General features: G+C 35.3%; 2 protein-coding genes across 2 annotated transcripts; both read left to right on the top strand.

Annotated features, from left to right (window-relative positions):
- Window positions 1–5,213: 5,213 nt before the first annotated feature.
- On the top strand, window positions 5,214–6,158 carry LOC122731898 (olfactory receptor 5D18-like). The gene has a single exon (XM_043972148.1). The coding sequence runs from the start codon at window positions 5,214–5,216 to the stop codon at window positions 6,156–6,158; it is 945 nt and encodes a 314-aa protein (XP_043828083.1).
- A 9,560-nt stretch (window positions 6,159–15,718) lies between these two features.
- On the top strand, window positions 15,719–16,690 carry LOC122731897 (olfactory receptor 5L1-like). The gene has a single exon (XM_043972147.1). It carries the CDS (start codon window positions 15,719–15,721, stop codon window positions 16,688–16,690), a length of 972 nt encoding a protein of 323 aa, XP_043828082.1.
- Window positions 16,691–20,970: the final 4,280 nt, after the last annotated feature.

The raw sequence follows: 20,970 nt of genomic DNA, 5'->3' as shown, positions 1-20,970 counted from the left end.
GGTTGTCAGTAGGAGAGCCAAATAAATAGGTTGCCTACTTTGTGTGATCTTGATGCATCTAACAAATAAAGTGGGTTCATTTTCACCAGAAGACATTGGGAAAATGCATTGACCAAAAGGGATCCTATTAAAGTCATAGTTTCAATTACAATGGAAGGTTGATGAGAAGGTATGGTGGAGGAATGTACTGAGTAGAAAGGTATCGTTTAGCAGAAAGGGACTATGGGTGTCTCCATCGACACTATCCTCTGTCTGGGGAAACCTCCATTAAAAGTAAGAAGTGGAAACATCTATTTAACAATAATTAGCAATCTGAAATAAAGAGAAGACTTGACTGGGCTTCAGAAGACATTGTTATTAGCAATCAGTCTCTCCTTAAAGAGAGTCCTCCCCTTCCAGCTTCACTACAATTTACTCCTCTGCAACATGAAATGGTCATTAGATCATTCAAAGAACTCATTTCAATTCACAGAGCATATGTAGCTTCCTGATTTGAATGTAAAGCTTTTGAATGCTGGGACAGTTTTGGTTTTGTGTTTGCATCTCCATTGACTTGGATAATGCCAAACAAATAGTATACCTTAATAAAGCTTAGTTGAATTGAATGCCTATTAAGAGGTGATTTTTAACATTCTCTGTAAAGGAACGTGATGTATCTGATTCCAAGTTGTTTTCTGTTCATAGCTGGCTCCTTGGTTATGTTCATGTCATTAGACTGGCTGGGGCCCTGGCTGAATATTTAAGAAGAGTGGAAGCCTGTAAGCCTGCTGTGCCATAGAACTGTGCTTCAAGAAAGTGAAGGGTGAGAGCTCCTAGTCTTGGTTACTACAAGGGATCACAGAGGGCAACTACCCTCCCCTCATTTTACAGGTGAGTGAGCTGAAGCCCACAGAGGTGGAAGCATTTACCTCACGGTGCATAGTCCATCCTCATTACTGGACCATACTAAGTCTTTCATGTTTAGGAACATATAGATATAAAGAAAGGAAGAGGGGGCAGCTAGATGGCACAGTGGATAGAGCACCTGCCCTGGAGTCAGGAGGACCTGAGTTCAAATCTGGCCTCAGACCCTTAACACTTACTGGCTGTGTGACCCTGGGCAAGTCACTTAACCCCAATTGCCTCACCAAAAAAAAAGTGGAAAAAAAAGAAAAAGAAAGGAAGAAATTGGAAAGGTTTTGTTTTTTTCTCCATTACTACATTTTAATGTTGAAAAAAAGGTATTAACATAGATACCTTGGAAGCCAATGACGATCTTGGGTTCATATGCTTTGGCTTTAAAAGCCATACTTGTTTCCAGTAAAGTGAAGGTTCCTAGGTGAATTGAGTTAAAAGAAACTCAGGATTTGAACCTTTGTGATCCCAATTCAAATCCAGTGAGAGTTCTTCACTAGGTCACATAGCTAAACATTGACTGAGCAGAGATTCTGCCAATGAAAGAAGTGTGTGGACTGGAAATAAGTTGTAATTTAGTACCAGAACAAAGGTATCCAAAAACCAACATTTCTCTAGTTGGAATTTCTCCCAAATGGGGCTATATCCATCCTCTGTGTGCCTAGAATGGACTTCTAGCATATAATTATAATGATATTATCTTGATAGTATCCTCCAGTTCTAGTACATTGGGAAAAAATACTGACTCTTCATTCAAAGGACTTTGGTTACAACCCAACACCCACCACTACCTCTGTGACAATGAGCGGTTCTTCTAACATCCTGAGGTCTTATTTTTCTTTTTCTTTTCTTTCTTTCTTTTTTTTTTTTCGTAAGGCATTTGGGGTTAAGTGACTTGGCCAGGGTCACACAGCTAGTAAGTGTCAAGTGTCTGAGGCCGGATTTGAACTCAGGTACTCCTGAATCCAGGGCAGGTGCTTTATCCACTGTGCCACCCAGCTGCGCATGGTCTTACTTTTCTAATCAATAAAATAAGGTTGCCAACTCTGTGTTATCTGTGGTCCCTTATAGCTTATGACCTATTATTCTGTGATATAAATAAAATTTACTTCCCTCAGGAAGCCTGGCCAAAGATAATACCATTTCATTGAGGAAGTCAGTGAGAGTTCAGTTTGCACCCCCTGAAAGCACCCCCACAAATAGTCAGTGCCAGTAATGTAAGAAATCATTCATTATTTTTATTCATTCATTCATTCAATACATAAACATTATTTACTAAGGACCCACTATGGGTGAATGACTGATATAAGTAGTAGGAATACCAAGAAAAAACAAATCTTCCTTTGCCACTAACAAAATTATATGCTTTGAGGGCTGATAGGTTGTGCAGTGGAGACAGCACTAGCCCTGGATTCAGGAGGAACTGAGTTCAAACCCTGCCTCAGACACTTGACACTTACTGGCTGTGTGACCCTGGGCAAGTCACTTAACCCTCATTGCCCTGTGCCAAAAAAATAAATAAAAATATATGCTTCTAGAGAGATAACTTGATAATATTTGCTTGGTTTTCTATTCACTTTGTGTTATCTTTGAACAAACATTTGATGATTAACTTTTTTTTCATCTTTGATACATTTGACTATAAGGCAAGAAAGTAGTTACTGGAGTCCCAGATCAGTCACAATTTGTTTGGTGGTGGGCCTTACAATCTCTGGCCTCAGGTTCCACCACTTTGAAATGTGATGGTTAAACTCAAGTACCTCAAAAGTTCTTTCTGTCCCTGAATACTAATCTCTTTCAGAGTCACTTGGTTCTATGTGTGGTGCATTCCTGGTAGACATTTTTCCTCAGGAGCACCCAGCATGCTGAGTAAGTGTGGTATTCCTGTTTCCTATAGTTAGGGAACAGTCTTCCAAAGGGCCAGAATTGGAATTCATTTTGCAGCAAAAGACACTGGATTTGGAGTTAAATATTCTGGGCTTCAAGCCAAATACTTTAAACTGTGTGAAATCCCAAGGATCATTTTCCTCAATCCTTAAAATGAATAGGTTGAAGCATATGTTCTATAACCACTCTTTCAGCTTTGTATACTTTTATCCAATAAATCTACTATCTTTCCGTGAACACTAACATATATTTACATAGCTATAAAAGGCATCCACCCCCAAAATCCAATAGAAAGCGTCCTCCTTCAATCTTCTACCCATTGCTCCAATGCATTGACTCATCAAATAAGTTCCCTCCCAGCTCTGACTTATATGAAACTAGGTCTGGTGAAAACTCAGATGGTCAAATGAAGACTAGAAATGGTTTTACATTGGAATACTTGCAAACATCTTAAATTTTCATTGTGACTATAGTCTTTGTCAATCTTCTTTAAATCTGATGTATACATACAGTGGTGTCCTGATAACTATAAAACAAACTCTCTAAAATAATACAATAAAATAAAATACAGCCACACACCTTTAAGAACCATGTGGATTATGAATGTTTTTCTCCAAGTCATTTTCCCTCTGTAAACATCAATTTTCTTTTTTTTTTAATGAAAAAAGGAAGTTGATAGAAAGCAACTTATTTCACAGTTTTATAAATTTTCAGGCATTGTCCTCAATGGGATTATATCTTTGAGCTTCATTCCTCAGTGTGTTATATTTGGGATTATTATCAGTCCTACCTACAATGAACTCAGTAATTTAATTGAAGTGTTCTACAAAATCATTTAACAGCCTCAGTGTAATCCACATATAATCACTTTTAGGTGGTAATAACAAAGGCCTCAAATGTGAGAGTTAATAAAGGCTAAAAGTAAGATGGTAACATTTAATAATGACTAACAATAAGAATACCAATTAAAAATTACATTTGATAACCTTGTTTAAATGGACCAAAGTATAAAATAAAACAACCTCTGATGGAGAGGGGATTCCTATTTTCATGGAAATAATGGGGAGAGCAGGATAAAAGTATAGAAAGAGTGAATGCTCAATACACTTAGCACAGTAGATGTTTTAGTCAGGAAGATATGAATTCAAATTCAGACTCTGGTAGTTAGTAGTTATATGCCTCTAGGCAAGTCAATTTCTTTTATCTGTCTTGCTTTTTCATCTATAAAATAGGCATAATAATACCTAACTCCCAGTTTTTTGTGATGATTAAAGTAAGATGTTTATAAAATATTTACCAAACTTCAAGTATAATAGACATTTTATGTATTATTAATTATTACTATGATTACTACTACTAATTATTATTATTATTATTGATTTTTTAAAAAAATTGAATGGGAAGATTCAAAGAAAAATCATTCCATGTCAATTTCAGATAAATTATCTAGTTAATTGCTTTAGGGATCTGTGCCTTACCCCATCTACTTGAACATTGGAATAATTAATTTTTGGGGAATGTATAAATGATCTGCTTATATCCTAGAGACATTTTATACTGAAACCAAACACTAGGCCACTTCTTAGTTACCTGAATTTATTTTTCAAGTACCAACAAACTCCTTTTTAGACATGTATTCCCCATTAGAGTGATTGTGCATACTATGGTATTAGCTTCTTTACCTATCCTCTTTTTCCCAGCTATCCTAACATGCAACTTTAAAGAAACCCATTCCTACCACAGTGTTCTCTGAAATATCTTCTTCATAGGTGACAATTTGATTTCACTTTAAATATTTCCCTTCTATCATTTTCATTTGTCCTCATTGATATTAACTCAAACTATCTACCATCCAATAAAAATTCTGGTAGCTATTACCACCATTGATGTTGTTCTGCATGCCACCACAGGAGAAACAATAAATAATGGTTCGAAAATGAAGAGAAGTAATACAAGGTGAGGAATCCAGTAGTCTGTTAACATTTAGATCTTCACAAAAGTGAAATGGGATGCCCTTGGAAAGGAGTATTCTGTCTTTGGACCTTATCAAAAAGAAGCTGGCTGACCACTGGTCACATATGTCAAAGAGGAGAGTGTTGTCCAGTTATAGATTAGATTCAATAGACTCCGTACCTCAAAATTAAATTATTTGAAGTTTTCATATGGATTTGATAGTCAGTAGTAGAATAGAGACCCGAATCAACATGATGAATTCTTCCTGACATCATCAACCTTTGTAAATTCCCATTAGACTACTTGAAAGCAAATTTTCTTTTTGTTTTTTTGTTTTTTAGTAATTTTGTTTTGTTTTTACTTAATACCCTCAATGAGTATCTTAGCACCAGGTAAAAAATAGGCATTTATTATTTTTGAATATCATAGAAAAATTGTTTCCAGTACTGACTTTCTGATTTTTTTCTCCAGCATGCATCATGGTGATCAGTGAGGGAAATCACAGTTCTGTTGCAACATTTGTCCTCTTAGGTTTCTCAGATTACCCAGACCTTCAAGTGCCCCTCTTCCTGGTGTTCCTCATCATTTATTCTATAACTATGGTGGGAAATCTAGGAATGATTGGTATCATCAGAATCAACCCCAAACTTCACACGCCCATGTACTTTTTCCTCAGCCACTTGTCCTTTGTGGATTTCTGTTATTCCTCCATTATTGCTCCCAAGATGTTGGCAGATTTACTCACAGAGGATAGAAGCATCTCCTTCTCTGGGTGTTTGGTACAATTTTTTTTCTTTTGTACCTTCGTGGTGACTGAGTCCTTTCTGCTGGCAGTAATGGCCTATGACCGCTTTGTAGCCATTTGCAATCCTTTGCTCTATACAGTGGCCATGTCCCAGAAGCTTTGTACCCTGTTAGTGGCTGGATCATATACATGGGGGATAGCCTGTGCCCTTATGCTCACATGTTCTGCTGTCCAATTATCATTTTATGGTTCTAACACAATTAATCACTTTTTCTGTGAGTTCTCATCACTTCTTAGTCTCTCTTTTTCTGATACATATTTGAACCAGATGATGCTTTTCATATCTGCCACTTTTAATGAAGTGAGCACACTTTTGATTATCCTGGCCTCTTATGTATTCATTTTTGTCACTGTCCTGAAGATGAATTCATCCAGTGGTCGACATAAAGCCTTCTCTACATGTGCTTCTCACCTAATGGCTATCACCATTTTTCATGGGACCATCCTCTTCCTCTATTGTGTTCCCAACTCCAAGAACTCTCGGCACACAGTAAAAGTAGCTTCTGTGTTTTATACAGTGGTAATCCCCATGCTCAATCCTCTTATATACAGCCTGAGGAACAAAGATGTGAAAGAAACAGTCATCAAATTAATGGAAATTAAAATTTCTTCTCCATGAGCATATCTTTTATTAATTATATTTTTCTAATGATAAACATATTCACCAATACCGTACACCTGATAATGTCCTATTGGACATAACAATCAAATTAAAGAAATATCAGAAATACATCTTATCAGACCAATATAGAAGACAAATTAATGTCCAAACAATGGAAAGTATAGCTTATCAGATCAATATATAAGACAAGTTCATGACCAAATAATGGATGAAGAGGATTAAGATAAATGGTTAATTTTGATTAGATATAATTAAGACATTTTTACAGAAAATATTAAAGATAAGTTTAAAAAGGAAAACATGGGGAAAATATCTGGAACAAATTTCCCTGATTCCCTGATCATTTCTCATCCTAATTTACAAAATTATGATCCATTCTCCAACTGATACATGGGAAAGTATATGAACAGATAGTTCTCAAGAGAAGAAACCTAGGTTATCAATGGACATATGAACAAATTTCTCCAAGACCTGTAAACTAGAAATATGCAAATGAAAGAAATTCTAAGAATCCCTCACAGCTATCAGATTGTTAGATATGACCAAATATATATTGGAGAGGCTGTGGGGAAATACACATAGTAATGGACTGTTGTTAGATCCATGAATTAAGACAAATATTAAGAAATTCAATTTGGTGGCATCTAGGTGGCATAGTGGATAAAGTACCAGCTTTGGATTCAAGACAAACTGAGTTTAAATCTGGTCTCAGACACTTGACACTTACTAGCTGTGTGACCTTGGGTAAGTCACTTAACCCCCATTGCCCTTCCAAAAAAAAGAAAACAAAAACAAAAACAAAAAAGACAATAATAACAACAACAAAAAAGAAATGCAATTTGGAATTGTTGTAAAAAAGGTGGAAAAACAGTGTCCCTTTTAATCTATTGATTCTATTGCTAGACATATATGTAAGAAGATCAAAGAAACAAAAACATCTTTGTACCAAAAAGCATGGAAAATCAAGTTATACCTATCAAATAACTAAAGGTGGAATAAATTCTGATATATCAATGTAATGGAATACTATTGTGTGGAAGGAAATGAGGAAAGACTTGATTTCAAAGAGATAAATTCCTATATGAGTTAATGCAGACTACAGTAGAACTAGAAGCAATATTAAGAAGTTGAAAACTTTGGAACAATTTTTTAAATTGTAGACTGACATAAGCAGGGAAGAGTCAGTTATGAAATATCAGTAGCAATGCAAGGAAGATACATTTCATAGTTCCAGAATCCATTTAGAGGCTTCATTTAAAGAATTATTATAAATATAATAACCATCTGTCTTTTCAGGGGTAAAATGATTATACCTGTTATTAGCCTCCTGACAGAGTGATGATGAATTTGGGGTGCAGAAAAATTAACTTACATATGTATATACATCCATACTTGCAAACAATCAGTGAGGGAAGTTCTTATGCTTAGCAGTTACAGGAATCTATTATTTTTCCTTTTCTTTCAATGATTTATGTTATGAAAGGGAGAAAAATGTTAATCTGTTAATTAAAATATAAAATTAATAAACTCCAAGGGTACTACAAATAAGGAATGTTGCATGCAATATCAGATTAAGTCAGTGCTGATGAGTTTTACTTTAAAGTATTTTTGTTAAGGGGTGATCTCATAGTGTAGGGATATCTGGAAATGTTTATCAACTGAAGTATTTTACATTTTATTTTATTTTTGTCATCCTTTTGATTTTGACTGACTCTTGATTTTATATAAAATCATTACCTTCCACTTGCCCAATTCTATTATTTAAGGATTTTTTTTTTTCTGGTTAGCTTTTGTACCTCCTTTTCCATTGGGCCAATTCTCCTTTTTAAGGAGTTATTTTCCTCATTTATTTTTTTCTTATTTCACCAATTGTATTTTATTTTTTTAAGAATTGCTTCTTCAGGCATTTTTTTGTCCTTTTACCAAGCTCTTTACTCTCTGGCATTAATCTGACTTCTTTTGCCATTTTTCTTCTATCTCTTATTTGATTTAAGAAATCCTTTTTTAAATCTTCCAAGAATGCTTTTTTGTATTGAGTAGAATTCATCTCCCTCTTTGAAGCTTTGCATCTAGGAATTTTGACAGTGTTATCCTCATTTGAGTTTGTGTTTTGGCCTTCCCTGTCACCATAATTGCTATTTGTGGTCAGGGTTATTATTTTATTTTATTTTATTTTATTTTACTTTATGTTACTTTACCCTATTTTATGACTTTGGAAGTTGAGCTTTGTTCCTAGGGCATAGGGGTCACTGTCCTAAGCTTCTTGTGCTGGAGGCCAGGGGCCTCCTTACTACTTTTCTGATCTAAGTCCTCAGGGGCTTACCTTACTCACTGTTCTGACTTGCCCTAGCCTAGTCATGCCTGTCATGTGGAAGAGGGTAGGAGAGGTTTCTAAGCTGACAGTTTACCTTCTTTGGTGGCTGGAGGCCTTCTGAGCCAGCTAAGGGGCCTTGGTTACTGATCTGTGCTGTGGCTAAAATTCCCCTGCTGGCTTGCCCTGACACCTTCTGTGCTGAGCTGCATTCCCCTTTTACCCAGCTGAGATAGACCTTTCCTGAAATCCCTTTAAATTATCTTAAGTGGGAAGACTGTTTCACTCCATCTTTTTGAATGTTTTGTTTTTTCCAGAATCCATTTAGAGGCTTCATTTAACATAGTTTCTGAGGGAAACTGTGGAAAGCTCAGACAACTTCCTGGTGTCTCTCTGCCATCTTGGCTCTCCGTCCTTGGAAATATTTATAATGCAACATCTTAACATGTCTATGTATTTTTAAAGAGAGAGAGGGAGGGAGGGAAGTGCTCTAAGTGGACATGGTACTTGATTTTTCAGTGAACCTTCTATATAGAGTTCATATTAAAAAATAATTTTTTTTTTACCTAGAATACATTCCCCCTCCCCCTCCCAATTAAACAAATGTTAAATAGATTCCCTGTAAGGTGCATAGTGCAACTTTAAGTAAAAACATTACAGAGTACATGGACTTCAATGGCCTAACTGGAACATTATCCATTTTTGCTGGTGGAAATGAGATGTAAAAATGACAAAGACACATATTTGAATGAAGATAGCTTTAGGGCATAGCTCCTTCTTCAGTATCACAGGCCATCAAGATACACTGGGAAAAGAAAACACTATATTTAATGTTTGGGGAAAGGGGTGTATTTCTTTCATAATTCCTCATTCTCAGTATCTTCAGGTCTCATGGATGTCGAGTAGGATATGCTCTAGACATAAACCCTTCTATTTGAGTGTCAATGCACTCATTATCATGGGTGGATAAAAGTATAATTTTATTTTAATAACATTATTGTTTTTCAAAAAGAAATGGAAAATATTGAGTGAGGTGATAATGACTCATTTGCCTGGCATTATTAGACAAACTAGATGTTTAGCAGAACTAAAATTTCTTAATGGATGAATAATAAAAACCTTTTGGAATATTGTTGTTGTTGTTTAAATATTTTACGATGGAAATATTCGTAAAGTATTGTCTATACTCACTTAAAAAGAGAGCATGATTTATTTATATGTTATTTATTTGGCTTCATTAGAACAATAACATGTTTTATTTTCTGTTGCTTTATACACTATAGAGGTATTGCAGTGCGACAACACTCCAAATAGAATTTGATGTTCTGAAAGATGATACAAATGAATTCTTATTTTATTTTGTAACATTTGTCTTTATAAAATTATGGTTTGGGGGGGGGGACAGCTAGCTGGTGCAGTGAATAAAACACCAGCCCAGAATTCAGGAAGACCTGAGTTCAAATCCAGCCTCAGACACTTGACACTTACTACCTGTGTGATCCTGGGCAAATCACTGAACCCTTATTGCCCCACACAAAAAACAAAAACCATAACAAAACAAAACAAAAAATAAAATAAAATTATGGTTCAGGATATACAATGTAATTTTCTTTGTGCAGTCTGAAATGTGGTAGCCATTAAGTAAAATAAATAAAGGAATCAAATGCTTACTTCATAGTCATTTTTAATCTCAATAAAAATACTCATTCTCACTTGTTTTCCTCTTGTTTTTTTTAATGAAAATTCAATTGATTATTTCAGTAACAACAACTATTTAGTATGGTTATGTGATGAAATAATGGGATTTAGCAGATACTCAAAGACCCACCTGGAGATTAATCTATACTGATTGAATCAAGTGAGAGTGATTGACTGCTGTCTACTTGAAGTTAATTGGATTGTAATCACACCTGGCTATCCCTTAAGAAGGTATTGTTCTCAGAAGCTAGACTGTGAACTGATCTTGAGAACACCTTCAAAACCCATGGATTTGGATGACGCCAACCAATCAGCTTGAAGCAGTGTGTAAGGACTGCCTCTGTTACAGACCTATAAAAAGCTTCCACAATCAGCTTGCTAGAGAGATTGGGATTGAAGCAGGCTTGTGGCAGAGGACTAGAGGAAGAACCAGACCAGGCTGGAACTCTAGGCAAAATAGGCTTTTTTCTTAACTTTCTGAACTCCATGGGAATATCTGTATGCTTTAATAAATGTTTAATGCCCAAGGACTGGTGCTAAAGCTTCTAATTTAAGGTGACCACAATTTAGATTTTAAACATCACAGTTATTTGTCTACTGCAGTCAACACTGATTAGACAAAATTTTAAATATTTTGCTCATTGTCTACCTGTCAACTGTCAAAAGCATGGCAAAAAGAAGAATTGAAGGATGTCAATTTATGTCATATGAGGATGATTTGAAGGAAAATTAAATGTATTATTATTTTCTAGCAGAATTACTTTTATTTCTTTATTTTTTTAAATCAAAGTATTTCATTATTTTCCAGTTACATGTAGAGATATTTCTCAACATTTGTTTTCATAAGATTTCCAATTTCAAAAAAATTAAGTGTGTTATGAAGAGAAGTGAAGATAAGTGGATGACATGACAACAAACAAAACATAATGATTTAAATAAAGACCCAAAACATAATGCATATGGATTAGAATACCCTTAAGCCTAGGGGATATTTTTGCCTTTTTTCTTATCCCAATGCCTGGTACATCATATGCCCTTAATAAAATCTTTTTATTTGAGTTACCATCATCCTGTACAAGAAGAATTAGCAAATATGGGCATTTTACAATTTCTCTGCTCTTGTTCTCACAAAATTAAATACCAGTAACATTTTCTAGACCTAGACTTCTTGGACCCTATCCAACTCCAAATCTAATGGGAGTGAATGCACATAACTTCTAGGTTTCTCTCTGGGTCTAGGTCATGATGGGTAAAGAAGTGGGAAAAATTCTAACCTATTATATTTAACTGCTTTCAGGGCCTTTTATCAACCCATTCAGATGCTCATGAGTATACCAGAGTATGAGCATCTTACATCTTGTATTCTGACCTACTGTTCCTTTACCATTACCAACACCATCTCTCTCTGAACACATATGCAGTTCTACTTACCACTTCCTCTTCTTGTTTAGAAACAATGATCCTGTCAATGCTCCCATAGGTACTGGAAATGCCATGGGAATCTAATAATTTATGGTTTCTTTCACAGTCTATGGGGTACCTAGGTAGCACAGTGGATAAAGCACTAGTCCTGGATTCAGGAGGACCTGAGTTCAAATCCAGCCTCAGATACTTGACACTTAATAGCTGTGTGACCCTGGACAAGTCATGTAAACCTCATTGCCCTGCAAAAAACAAACAAACAAACAAAATCCATGAGTGCTTGGACCAAAATTCCCTTCTCTGATCATCACTCCCCTCCAAGTAAGTTCCTTGAGGGCAATGATTATTTTTTTTTATTTGCAACAGATTTTTTTTTTATCCCATAACCTCAGAGCTAAATTCCTTTTTTGTTTTAATTAAGGGGATGGAGTATTATTGAGAGTAATTCAACATTATAACACAAAATCCAGTTTAATAGAATCCAATCAAATCTATTACTAGCCCAAGTCTATGCAAATCACCTCTAGAGCTTTTGTCAGTAAGACCTCAGGAACAGAATGGGACTTTTGACCTTGGTATAGGGTGTTTTTTTTTTTTCCAAAAAAATGTCTTAGTGAAATTTTAACTTATTAAATATTAATACTGCAGTAAGATTTTTGAGAAACCCTTTATTGCACTCCTGTTTTTGTCCCATCATCCTGTAGGGACAAAATTTGGCTAATCCTAAACTTTCTACTCTGTTAAGTACACTAAAGTGCATGGTGGCAGAAATGGAAACTGTCGCTGATTACACTGAGGAGAAAGCTAGTAAGAAGTATAACCTTTAGTTGATTTTATTAGTAGCCTAAGAGTATTAGTGGTGGTGATATTGTTAGCAATACCAGTACTAGCAGCAGAAACAATAGTAACAATAATAATTATGATGATAATAGCAACAACAGTAATGCTAATAATAGCATTTATAAACTAAATTTTGCAAAACTCTAAGACATTTAGAAATATTATCATTTTATTCTCACAATATCAGGAAAAGGTAGGCGTTGTAAAGAATTAATTGTGATTTGAGGTTACTATGACCCCATCTTTTGGCTAAAATTAGAAGCCCCAGTGCCCCAGCCAGGGCTTAGTTGCCACACCTCCCTGCCTGCACAGTGCTCTATCCACCTCAAATGCCTACTTGAGCCTGGCCAAATTATAATGCTGGGAAGCTCTGTGAGGGCAGTCAGGTGACCTTCAGATTGCAAAAACTGGGAGGCTGACTATTCTACAGCTGCCTGTTAATTCTGTCAATCAGGGCTGCCAGTTAATTAGCTTGGGGTTCTGGGTGTGAATGCCCTGTACATATTGTCACCCTAAAATTTAAATACCTCTGAACTTCAGTTAAGCCATTTGTTAAATGGAGACAGACATGCTCCCTCTCTATGTCAAAGACTGACTGAAAAACATTGTGTAAAACTAGAAGTAGTAGATGTGAACTATAATTGTAAATTTAGCCTTAAATTCAGGTATAGTAACTAAACAAAATTGAAGTTTGAGATTTCTAGGTGAATAATTCTAGGTAATTTCCATCTGATTAAAACAATTATTTTTGACCCAGGTGGGCAAGAATATGAATTTAGATGGCAAGTCTTTCTTATGTATAAAAGAAGAAAAAAGTAAAATGCTCACCTATATCATCTTTATATCATGGGATTTGTACATTTTTCCCTCTAGGGTAGGATAGCATACAAACTTTGATTCAGGTTCCCAGGGAGAGTATGCATTTGTTTTCATAAAAATTTTGCAACCCACAGAGATCCATAATTTCAGGAGAATACTTTGGAGCCTTAGTTCCCAGGGGGGAAATGAATTATAAAAACCCTTGAATTGAACAGAGACAGTTATTGCTGTTGTTGTTGTTTTTCTGAGTGAGAGAATCAGTAATCTCTCTGCCCTTCAGATTTTTTGTGTAGTTTCAGGCTGTTTTCCTAGGTAAAAATTGGAGTGCTTGTGATTTTTTTTTAACAGAAATAATTTTAAAATCCATTAGAGAAAAAGAAAGTTAATTATGTTTTCATTCTAGAGTTCTGGTGGCTGAAATATTTTCTCCTTTTGTTACAGAACTCATCTGTTGAGGATTTCTTTTATACTCCAATGAATGGAGAATGAACACTAGGTAATAGTAATGTTATTAATAACAGTAAAAAAGAATACTATTAACAATGGGTAACCTTCATGTATATAAAGTGCTATGAAGTTTGTCAATAGCTTTATATATAATATCTCATAACCCCTCTTTTTCTCTGCCTTAAAGGAAGAAGATATAATTGGAGGCAACATTCAAGACCTCTTACTTGAGAAACTAACAGAGAAAAGCACCATTCTCATTTGAAACATATTCCACGTAAATGAATACTTGTATCATACCTGGATATGGGTCCAATGATGTGTCCATATCCTCATCTCAATTTTCTCTTTGTCACCAGCAAGGTGCAAAGAAAAAACTTCTAAAACTGTGTATGTACAGACAGACATACAACCAAAATCTCCTTCTTTATTTTCCTCTCAACCTGTATGCATATTCAGTTCAAGGAAAGACTCATTTTCTAATATAAGAGACTCCCTCCACTTTCAAATTGTGGTTTTATGCATTACTAGCATATGGTTTTCACTTCTGATCTACTTTGGAACAAAATGACTAAATCAGTTTTCCCTCACTAGATGAGTGGTTGAAACCAGAAGTTTTGGTAAGTGGGGCATGACATTATTTCTTCTTGGAATATGTTCTAATAAGAATGAGACCATAATAACAGTGTGAGGGGTGGAATACAACCACTCAAAATAATAGATAACATTTCCATAAAGCTTCAAGGGTTAAATAATTTATTTCCTATTTCCATATCATTGAGTGACACAGTACACCTATGAAGTAGATATGATAAGCATTACTATCTCCTTTTTGGACAAAATAAACCTGTGGTTCTGAGAACTTAAATGTCCTGCATATGATCAATCAAATGATAAATGTTGGGATTAGGATTAGAACCCAGGTCTTCCCAGATGGGATAATACTAGATGGACTCTAAGGACTCGTACAGCTCCAAATCCTTGCAGCTATACTCCTATGATTCTCAATCTTGTGTTCTTTCCTGGATAGACTCAAGTTACTTTATGTATGTAAATGACATACATACATGCATACATACATACATATATAGACATATACAGACTATATATGCATATGTGTATTTATATATATGTATGCATGTTTAAATGTGGATTTTTAAAATTTCTATATAGGATGAATAAGATATGCATCATATAAATGGCTGGATATAACTTTCCATCATGAGTTTTGCTGAAGAATTGAACTCACCGTGTATGCTAAACTAGGCGAAACTATATCTATCAGATCTCCGAGTTGCTCTAAGGCAATAATCCAGGGGTGTGGACATTATTGATGGAAAAATTCAAACATTAATTTCTGGCTTTATTGATTGATTGAAGAATCTCTCATATGTAAGTTGAGCATTATTTTTTTTAAATGGTGATGTGTTTGCAATGTGTATGTGTTTGTATTTGTGTGTCAAAGAGAGAGAGAGAGAGAGAGAGAGGGAGAGAGAGAGAGAGAGACAGAGACAGAGACATAAACGAATTTTTGTTTCTTTGGGATTGGCACAAAATACACAGGCTACATTGTATGTATGATTTGAAGTGGGACCAAGGTGTATATTATGTGTAGGATATATAGACTCAGAGGCTGTGCCTTATTTTGCTTAGAAGTTTGTAACACACAGAGATACACACTGAGATTTACATGAATAGGTAGTAGGTATGGTGAGTATATTGTCCATGTTCTAGATGTTGTCCTTATCTGTATGACATGTTGATTTGTACAAACATCTTTCATCATGGATGTTGTTTGATCTGGATGGTGTCTGCATGGTGTGTGCAATTTTGATTATATTTTTAAGATCTTTAACGTGCAGACAAAAGGATAATACATACATATGTAACCATATAATATTTTTGTCCTATTAACAATTTGTTAACTTTGAATCTAATATTGTTTTTCTAGGACATGGCTAAAACTCATTATTGGACTATATAAAAGAAGGATTTTTTAATGTTTCAATAAACTGAAATAATGGAAGAGGAGGAAAATTGCACTGTAGTTACTGAATTCATACTCTTAGGATTTTCAGATCATCCAGAACTCCAAATTTTCCTCTTCCTGGTATTCCTGGTGATTTATTTCATCACAGTTGTGGGAAATCTTGGAATGATTATCTTGATCAAGATCAGCCCTCGCCTTCATACCCCCATGTATTTTTTTCTAAGTCACATGTCCTTTGTTGATCTCTGCTACTCTACCGTCATCGTACCCAAAATGCTGGTCAATATATTAACAGAAGACCAGGTCATCTCTTTCCTAGGTTGCACTGTACAGTTCTATTTGTTTTGCACATGTGTGGTAACTGAAGTCATGTTGCTGGCAGTAATGGCCTATGATCGCTTTGTAGCCATTTGTAACCCATTGTTATACATGATTGCCATGTCCCAGAAGCTTTGCATCCAGTTGGTTTGTAGCTCATATATTTGTGGTACAGTGTGTTCTCTGATTCACACTTGTTTAGCCCTTAAGATATCTTCTTATAGATCCAACATCATTAATCACTTTTTCTGTGATATCCCTCCACTCTTGTCTCTGTCCTGCTCTGATGTGTCTACCAATGAGTTGCTACTTTTTATAGTGGCCAGTTTCAATGAGATCAGCACCATCATTATTATTTTCACATCTTACATATTTATCCTCATCACCATTCTGAGAATGCGCTCTTCTGAGGGCCGGCGGAAAGCCTTCTCCACCTGTGCCTCTCACCTCACTGCCATTGTGGTTTTTCATGGCACGATCCTTTTCATTTATTGCCGCCCAGGATCTGGAAATACTCTAGATTCAGACAAAGTTGCTACTGTGTTTTATACTGTGGTGATACCAATGTTAAACCCTCTCATCTACAGTTTGAGGAACAAAGATGTAAAAGAGTCTCTCAGGAAAGTAATTGCCTCTGAAATGGGGTCTCTGTGTCCCAAATTGAGCGGAAGGAGAGGGGATTAAGAATTTATATCACTATCAATTAACTGTTTTAGCTTACTGATCACTGAGCTTTTCCCTTTGAAGTCCCCTACAAGGGTATTTTTGGTGCACTGAGTGTTTGTGTACATCTTATAAAAACTACTCAGAGTAGTAAATATATATGTATATATTTACATGTATGTGTATATGCATATATATATATATATACACTAGGTGGTAATTATGGATCTGGAAGGTATCAACATGGAATTATGGGATTTAATGAGTACATGGATCAGAGAAGGTAGGGAGAGAGGATAAAAGTATAATAGGGGATATCTCATTATTGAATATGAATTTTTAAAGATTTTCATTAATTCTTGACATTATCTACAGAATGTGCTAAGGCGTTATTTAAATGTGTTTTGTGTAGTAAGTATTACACTGTTGGTTAATCTTTGCAACTCTTTTGGAGAGGAATTTAAAACTGTACACCCAAAGGGCCTAAATCTACATAAAAGGGATACCCCTAATAAGTCTATACTCCAACAAGATTGATGACAGAGGAAAAAGACTCATGTGTAAAGAAGTGTCTATAGCAGCTCTTTTTTCTACTAGCAAAAATGTAGAAACTAGATGGGGATGGGAGGGGAGTTCTCCATCTATTACAAACTTGCTTAGACTTAAACTATATTAACATGGTCAGATATTATTCTACTACAAGAAATAATGAAAGGAAACTTTCAGAGAAATCTGTAAAAATCAGTATAAACCAATATAGGGCAAAGTGAGCAGAGGTAGAACAATTTATGCAATAAAAAGAGTACTAAACAAATGTTGAAATTTTAAAGTATGCTGACCCATGAAATGAGCAACCAGAATTCCAAAGGGCTTATGATGAAATATGCAACCCATTTCTTTCTTTTCTTTTCTTTTCTTTTCTTTTCTTTTCTTTTCTTTTCTTTTCTTTTCTTTTCTTTTGTGAGGCAATTGGGGTTAAGTCACTTGCCCAGGGTCAAACAGCTAGTAAGTGTTAAGTGTCTGAGGTCAGATTTGAACTCAGGTCCTCCTGACTTCAGGGCTGGTGCTCTGTCCACTGTACTACCTAGCTGTCCCGCAACCCATCTCTTAAAAGGAAAATGATAAATTCAATATGTAAAGAGAGACATACATTTTTGGATATGGCCAATGAGAGATTTTGTTTTGTGAAACTATCCATATTTGGTTTAAGCACTTCTTGTATTGCTATTTTTTTTTCCAAAGTGGGGAATTTATGGGATTAGTATAAAGATCTCCCTCTCCCTCCAAAATAAGAGAAAGTGAGGAATTCCACATGAATTATGGGCAAGGAGAACTCCTATAAAAATTAAATGATGGGGGTAGCTAGGTGGCACAGTGGATAGAGCACTGGCCCTGGATTCAGGAGGAGCTGAGTTCAAATCCGGCCTCAGACACTTAACACTTACTAGCTGTATGACCCTGGGCAAGTCACTTAACCCCAGTTGCCTCACCAAAAAAAAAAAACATTAAATGATGAATTTGCTCTATTTACTAAGGGTACAAGTTCTATATGATATAGTTCTGATGTTGCATCTGAAATTAACATCTTATGTTCCAAATTTTATATGAAAATTTACATTTGATTTCATGTTCATTAAATTCAGAATACAATAACTAAATTAATGGGGATATTAAAAATGTGTGTATCTATTGTACATGATTGAAATATTTGACCTATGCATCTATTATTTATCATTATCAGATAACCTTTTCAGTTTATAGGAGTCATTGATGTTATATATTCAAATTTTCATATAAGGACCATTATTGATAATGTATTCATATAAATGTATGAATGTATATATGAGTGTATGTATATATGTGTATGAATGCATATATGTATGTGGTCTCTTTATATCAAAGCTTTGCATGAAATTTTTCTCTGATTTACAACCAAACGAAATTTAGAATTTGTTGTAAATCGAGTTGGTCAAAAAAGGAAATAGAAAGATGAAAATTTTTGACTTTCAGAATCTTTTAAAATTATGGGTTTAATTCAAATTTCAAGATCTATCTGGTAACTATTTTGCACTTTCTATATAAACATACACTGAGCATAAAATGGTATTCTGGACAAAGTGTATGCTCTTTAAATAACCACCAAATATTAATATTTTGAACAAATTTACCTCTCTGGGCCCTTGCTGAAAAATGAAGAAGTTGGATTAGATATATTTCTAAGACCTTTTATTGATGGAATACTGTGTGATTTTTTGAAATGAATAGGAGTCATGCAATGTGAGAGCTTCATAAGACATATTTTCTATTTTGGGGTTAAGTGACTTCCCCAGGGTCACACAACTAGTAAGTGTTAAGTAACAACTTACTTTAAAAATCTGAGGTCAGATTTGAACTCAGGTCCTCCTGACTTCAGGGCTGGTGCTCTATCCACTGCACCACTTAGCTGCCCCTGAACAAAGGTATACAAAACCCACCATTTCTCTAGTAGGAATTTCTCCCAAAATGGGCTATATACCTCCTCTGTATGCCTAGAATGGACTTCCAGCATATAAAGATAATGATATTATCTTGATAGTATCCTCCAGTTCTAGTACATTGGGAAAAAATACTGACTCTTCAATCAGAGGACTTTGGTTGCAACACAACACCCAACACTACCTCTGTGATAATGAGTGGGTCTTCTAACATCCTGAGGTCTTACTTTTCTAATCAATAAAATAAGGTGACCAACTCTGTGTTATCTGTGGTCCCTTATACCTTATGACCTATTATTCCGTGATGCAAATAAAATTTACTTCCCTCAGGAAGTCTGGCCAAAGATGATATCATTTCATTGAGGAAGTCAGTGAGAGTTCAGGTTGCACCCCCTGAAACACCCCCACAAATTGTCAGTGTCAGTAAAGAAAGAAAACATTCAACATTTCTTATTCATTCATTCATTCATTCAATAACAAACATCATTTACTAAGCATCTACTATGGGTGAATCATGGATATAACTAGTAGGGATACCAAGAACAAACAAAAACTTTCTGTCCTGTGAAGAAAATTGCATGCTTCTTGATTGATAATTTCATTTTATTTATTTTTGAACAAACATTTGATGATTATTTTTTTCCACCTTTGATACATTTGACTATAACACAAGAAAGTAGTAACTGGAGTCCTAGATCTATCACTTGCTGTTTGTTTGGTGGTGGGCCTTATCCTCTCTAGCCTCAAGGTTCCACCACTGTGAAATGTTATGGTTATAGTAAAGTACCTCAACGGTTCTTTTTGTCTCTCAATCCTAATCTCTGTCAGTCACTTGGCTCTCTGTGTGGTACATTCCTGGTGGATATTTTTCTTAAGGAGCACCCAGCATACTGAGTCTGTGGGAGTTGGTGTTCTATTGCTGTTACCTATAGTTAGGGAACAGTCTCCTAAAGGTGCAGAATTGGAACTCGTTTTGCAGCAAAAAAACCACTGGATTTGGAGTTAGATATTATGGGCTTCATGCCCAGTCCTTTTACTGAGTGAAATTCTAAGGATCAATTTTACCAATTCTTAAAATGAATAGCTTAAAACTTATGTTCTATAAGCCCTCTTTCAGCTTTGTATACTTTTATCCAATAAACCTACTGTCTTTCAATGGACACCAATATGCATTTAAATAGCTTAATAGGCATCCCCCCAAAAAATCCAATAGGAAGATTCCTGCCTGGGTCTTCTACCCATAGCTCCAATGCATTGACTCATCATATATCTTCTCTCCCAGCTCCGACTTATATGAACCTAGGTTAGAAGAAAATTCAGATGATTGTGTGAAGAATAGAAAAGGCTCCAAAATAGAATATTTGCAAACATCTTAAATTCTCATTCTGACTAGAGTCTTTGTCATTCCTCTTTAAACCTGAACTCTCTAAAATAATACAATGAAATAAATTATACCTATACACCTTTAAGAAAAAAATGCACTGGGGGCAGCTAGGGGGTGCAGTGGATAAAGCACCCATCCTGGATTCAGGAGGACCTGAGTTCAAATCAGCCCTCAGACACTTGACACTTACTAGCTGTATGACCCTGGGGAAGTCACTTAACCTTCATTGCCACGCAAATATATATATATGTGTGTGTGTGTGTGTGTGTGTATCTATATGCATTATTAACTTTTTCCAAGTTATTTTCCCTCTGTAAACATCAATTTTCCTTTTTTTAATGAAAAAAGGGAGTTGATATAAAGCAACCTGTTTCACAGTTTTATAAATTTTCAGGCATTGCCCTCAATGGGATTATATCTTTGAGCTTCAATCCTTAGTGCGC

Source organism: Dromiciops gliroides, chromosome 6 (genome assembly GCF_019393635.1).
Source record: "Dromiciops gliroides isolate mDroGli1 chromosome 6, mDroGli1.pri, whole genome shotgun sequence".
Lineage (NCBI taxonomy): Eukaryota > Metazoa > Chordata > Mammalia > Microbiotheria > Microbiotheriidae > Dromiciops > Dromiciops gliroides.
The sequence above is the reverse complement of the archived record's forward strand: the minus strand, read 5'-3'. Positions and strand labels throughout refer to the sequence as shown.

What these genes read in the sequence shown, in the direction of transcription:
- LOC122731898 (XM_043972148.1), top strand. Translation starts at nt 5,214, where the DNA reads ATGGTGATCAGTGAGGGAAATCACAGTTCTGTTGCAACATTTGTCCTC.
- LOC122731897 (XM_043972147.1), top strand. Translation starts at nt 15,719, where the DNA reads ATGGAAGAGGAGGAAAATTGCACTGTAGTTACTGAATTCATACTCTTA.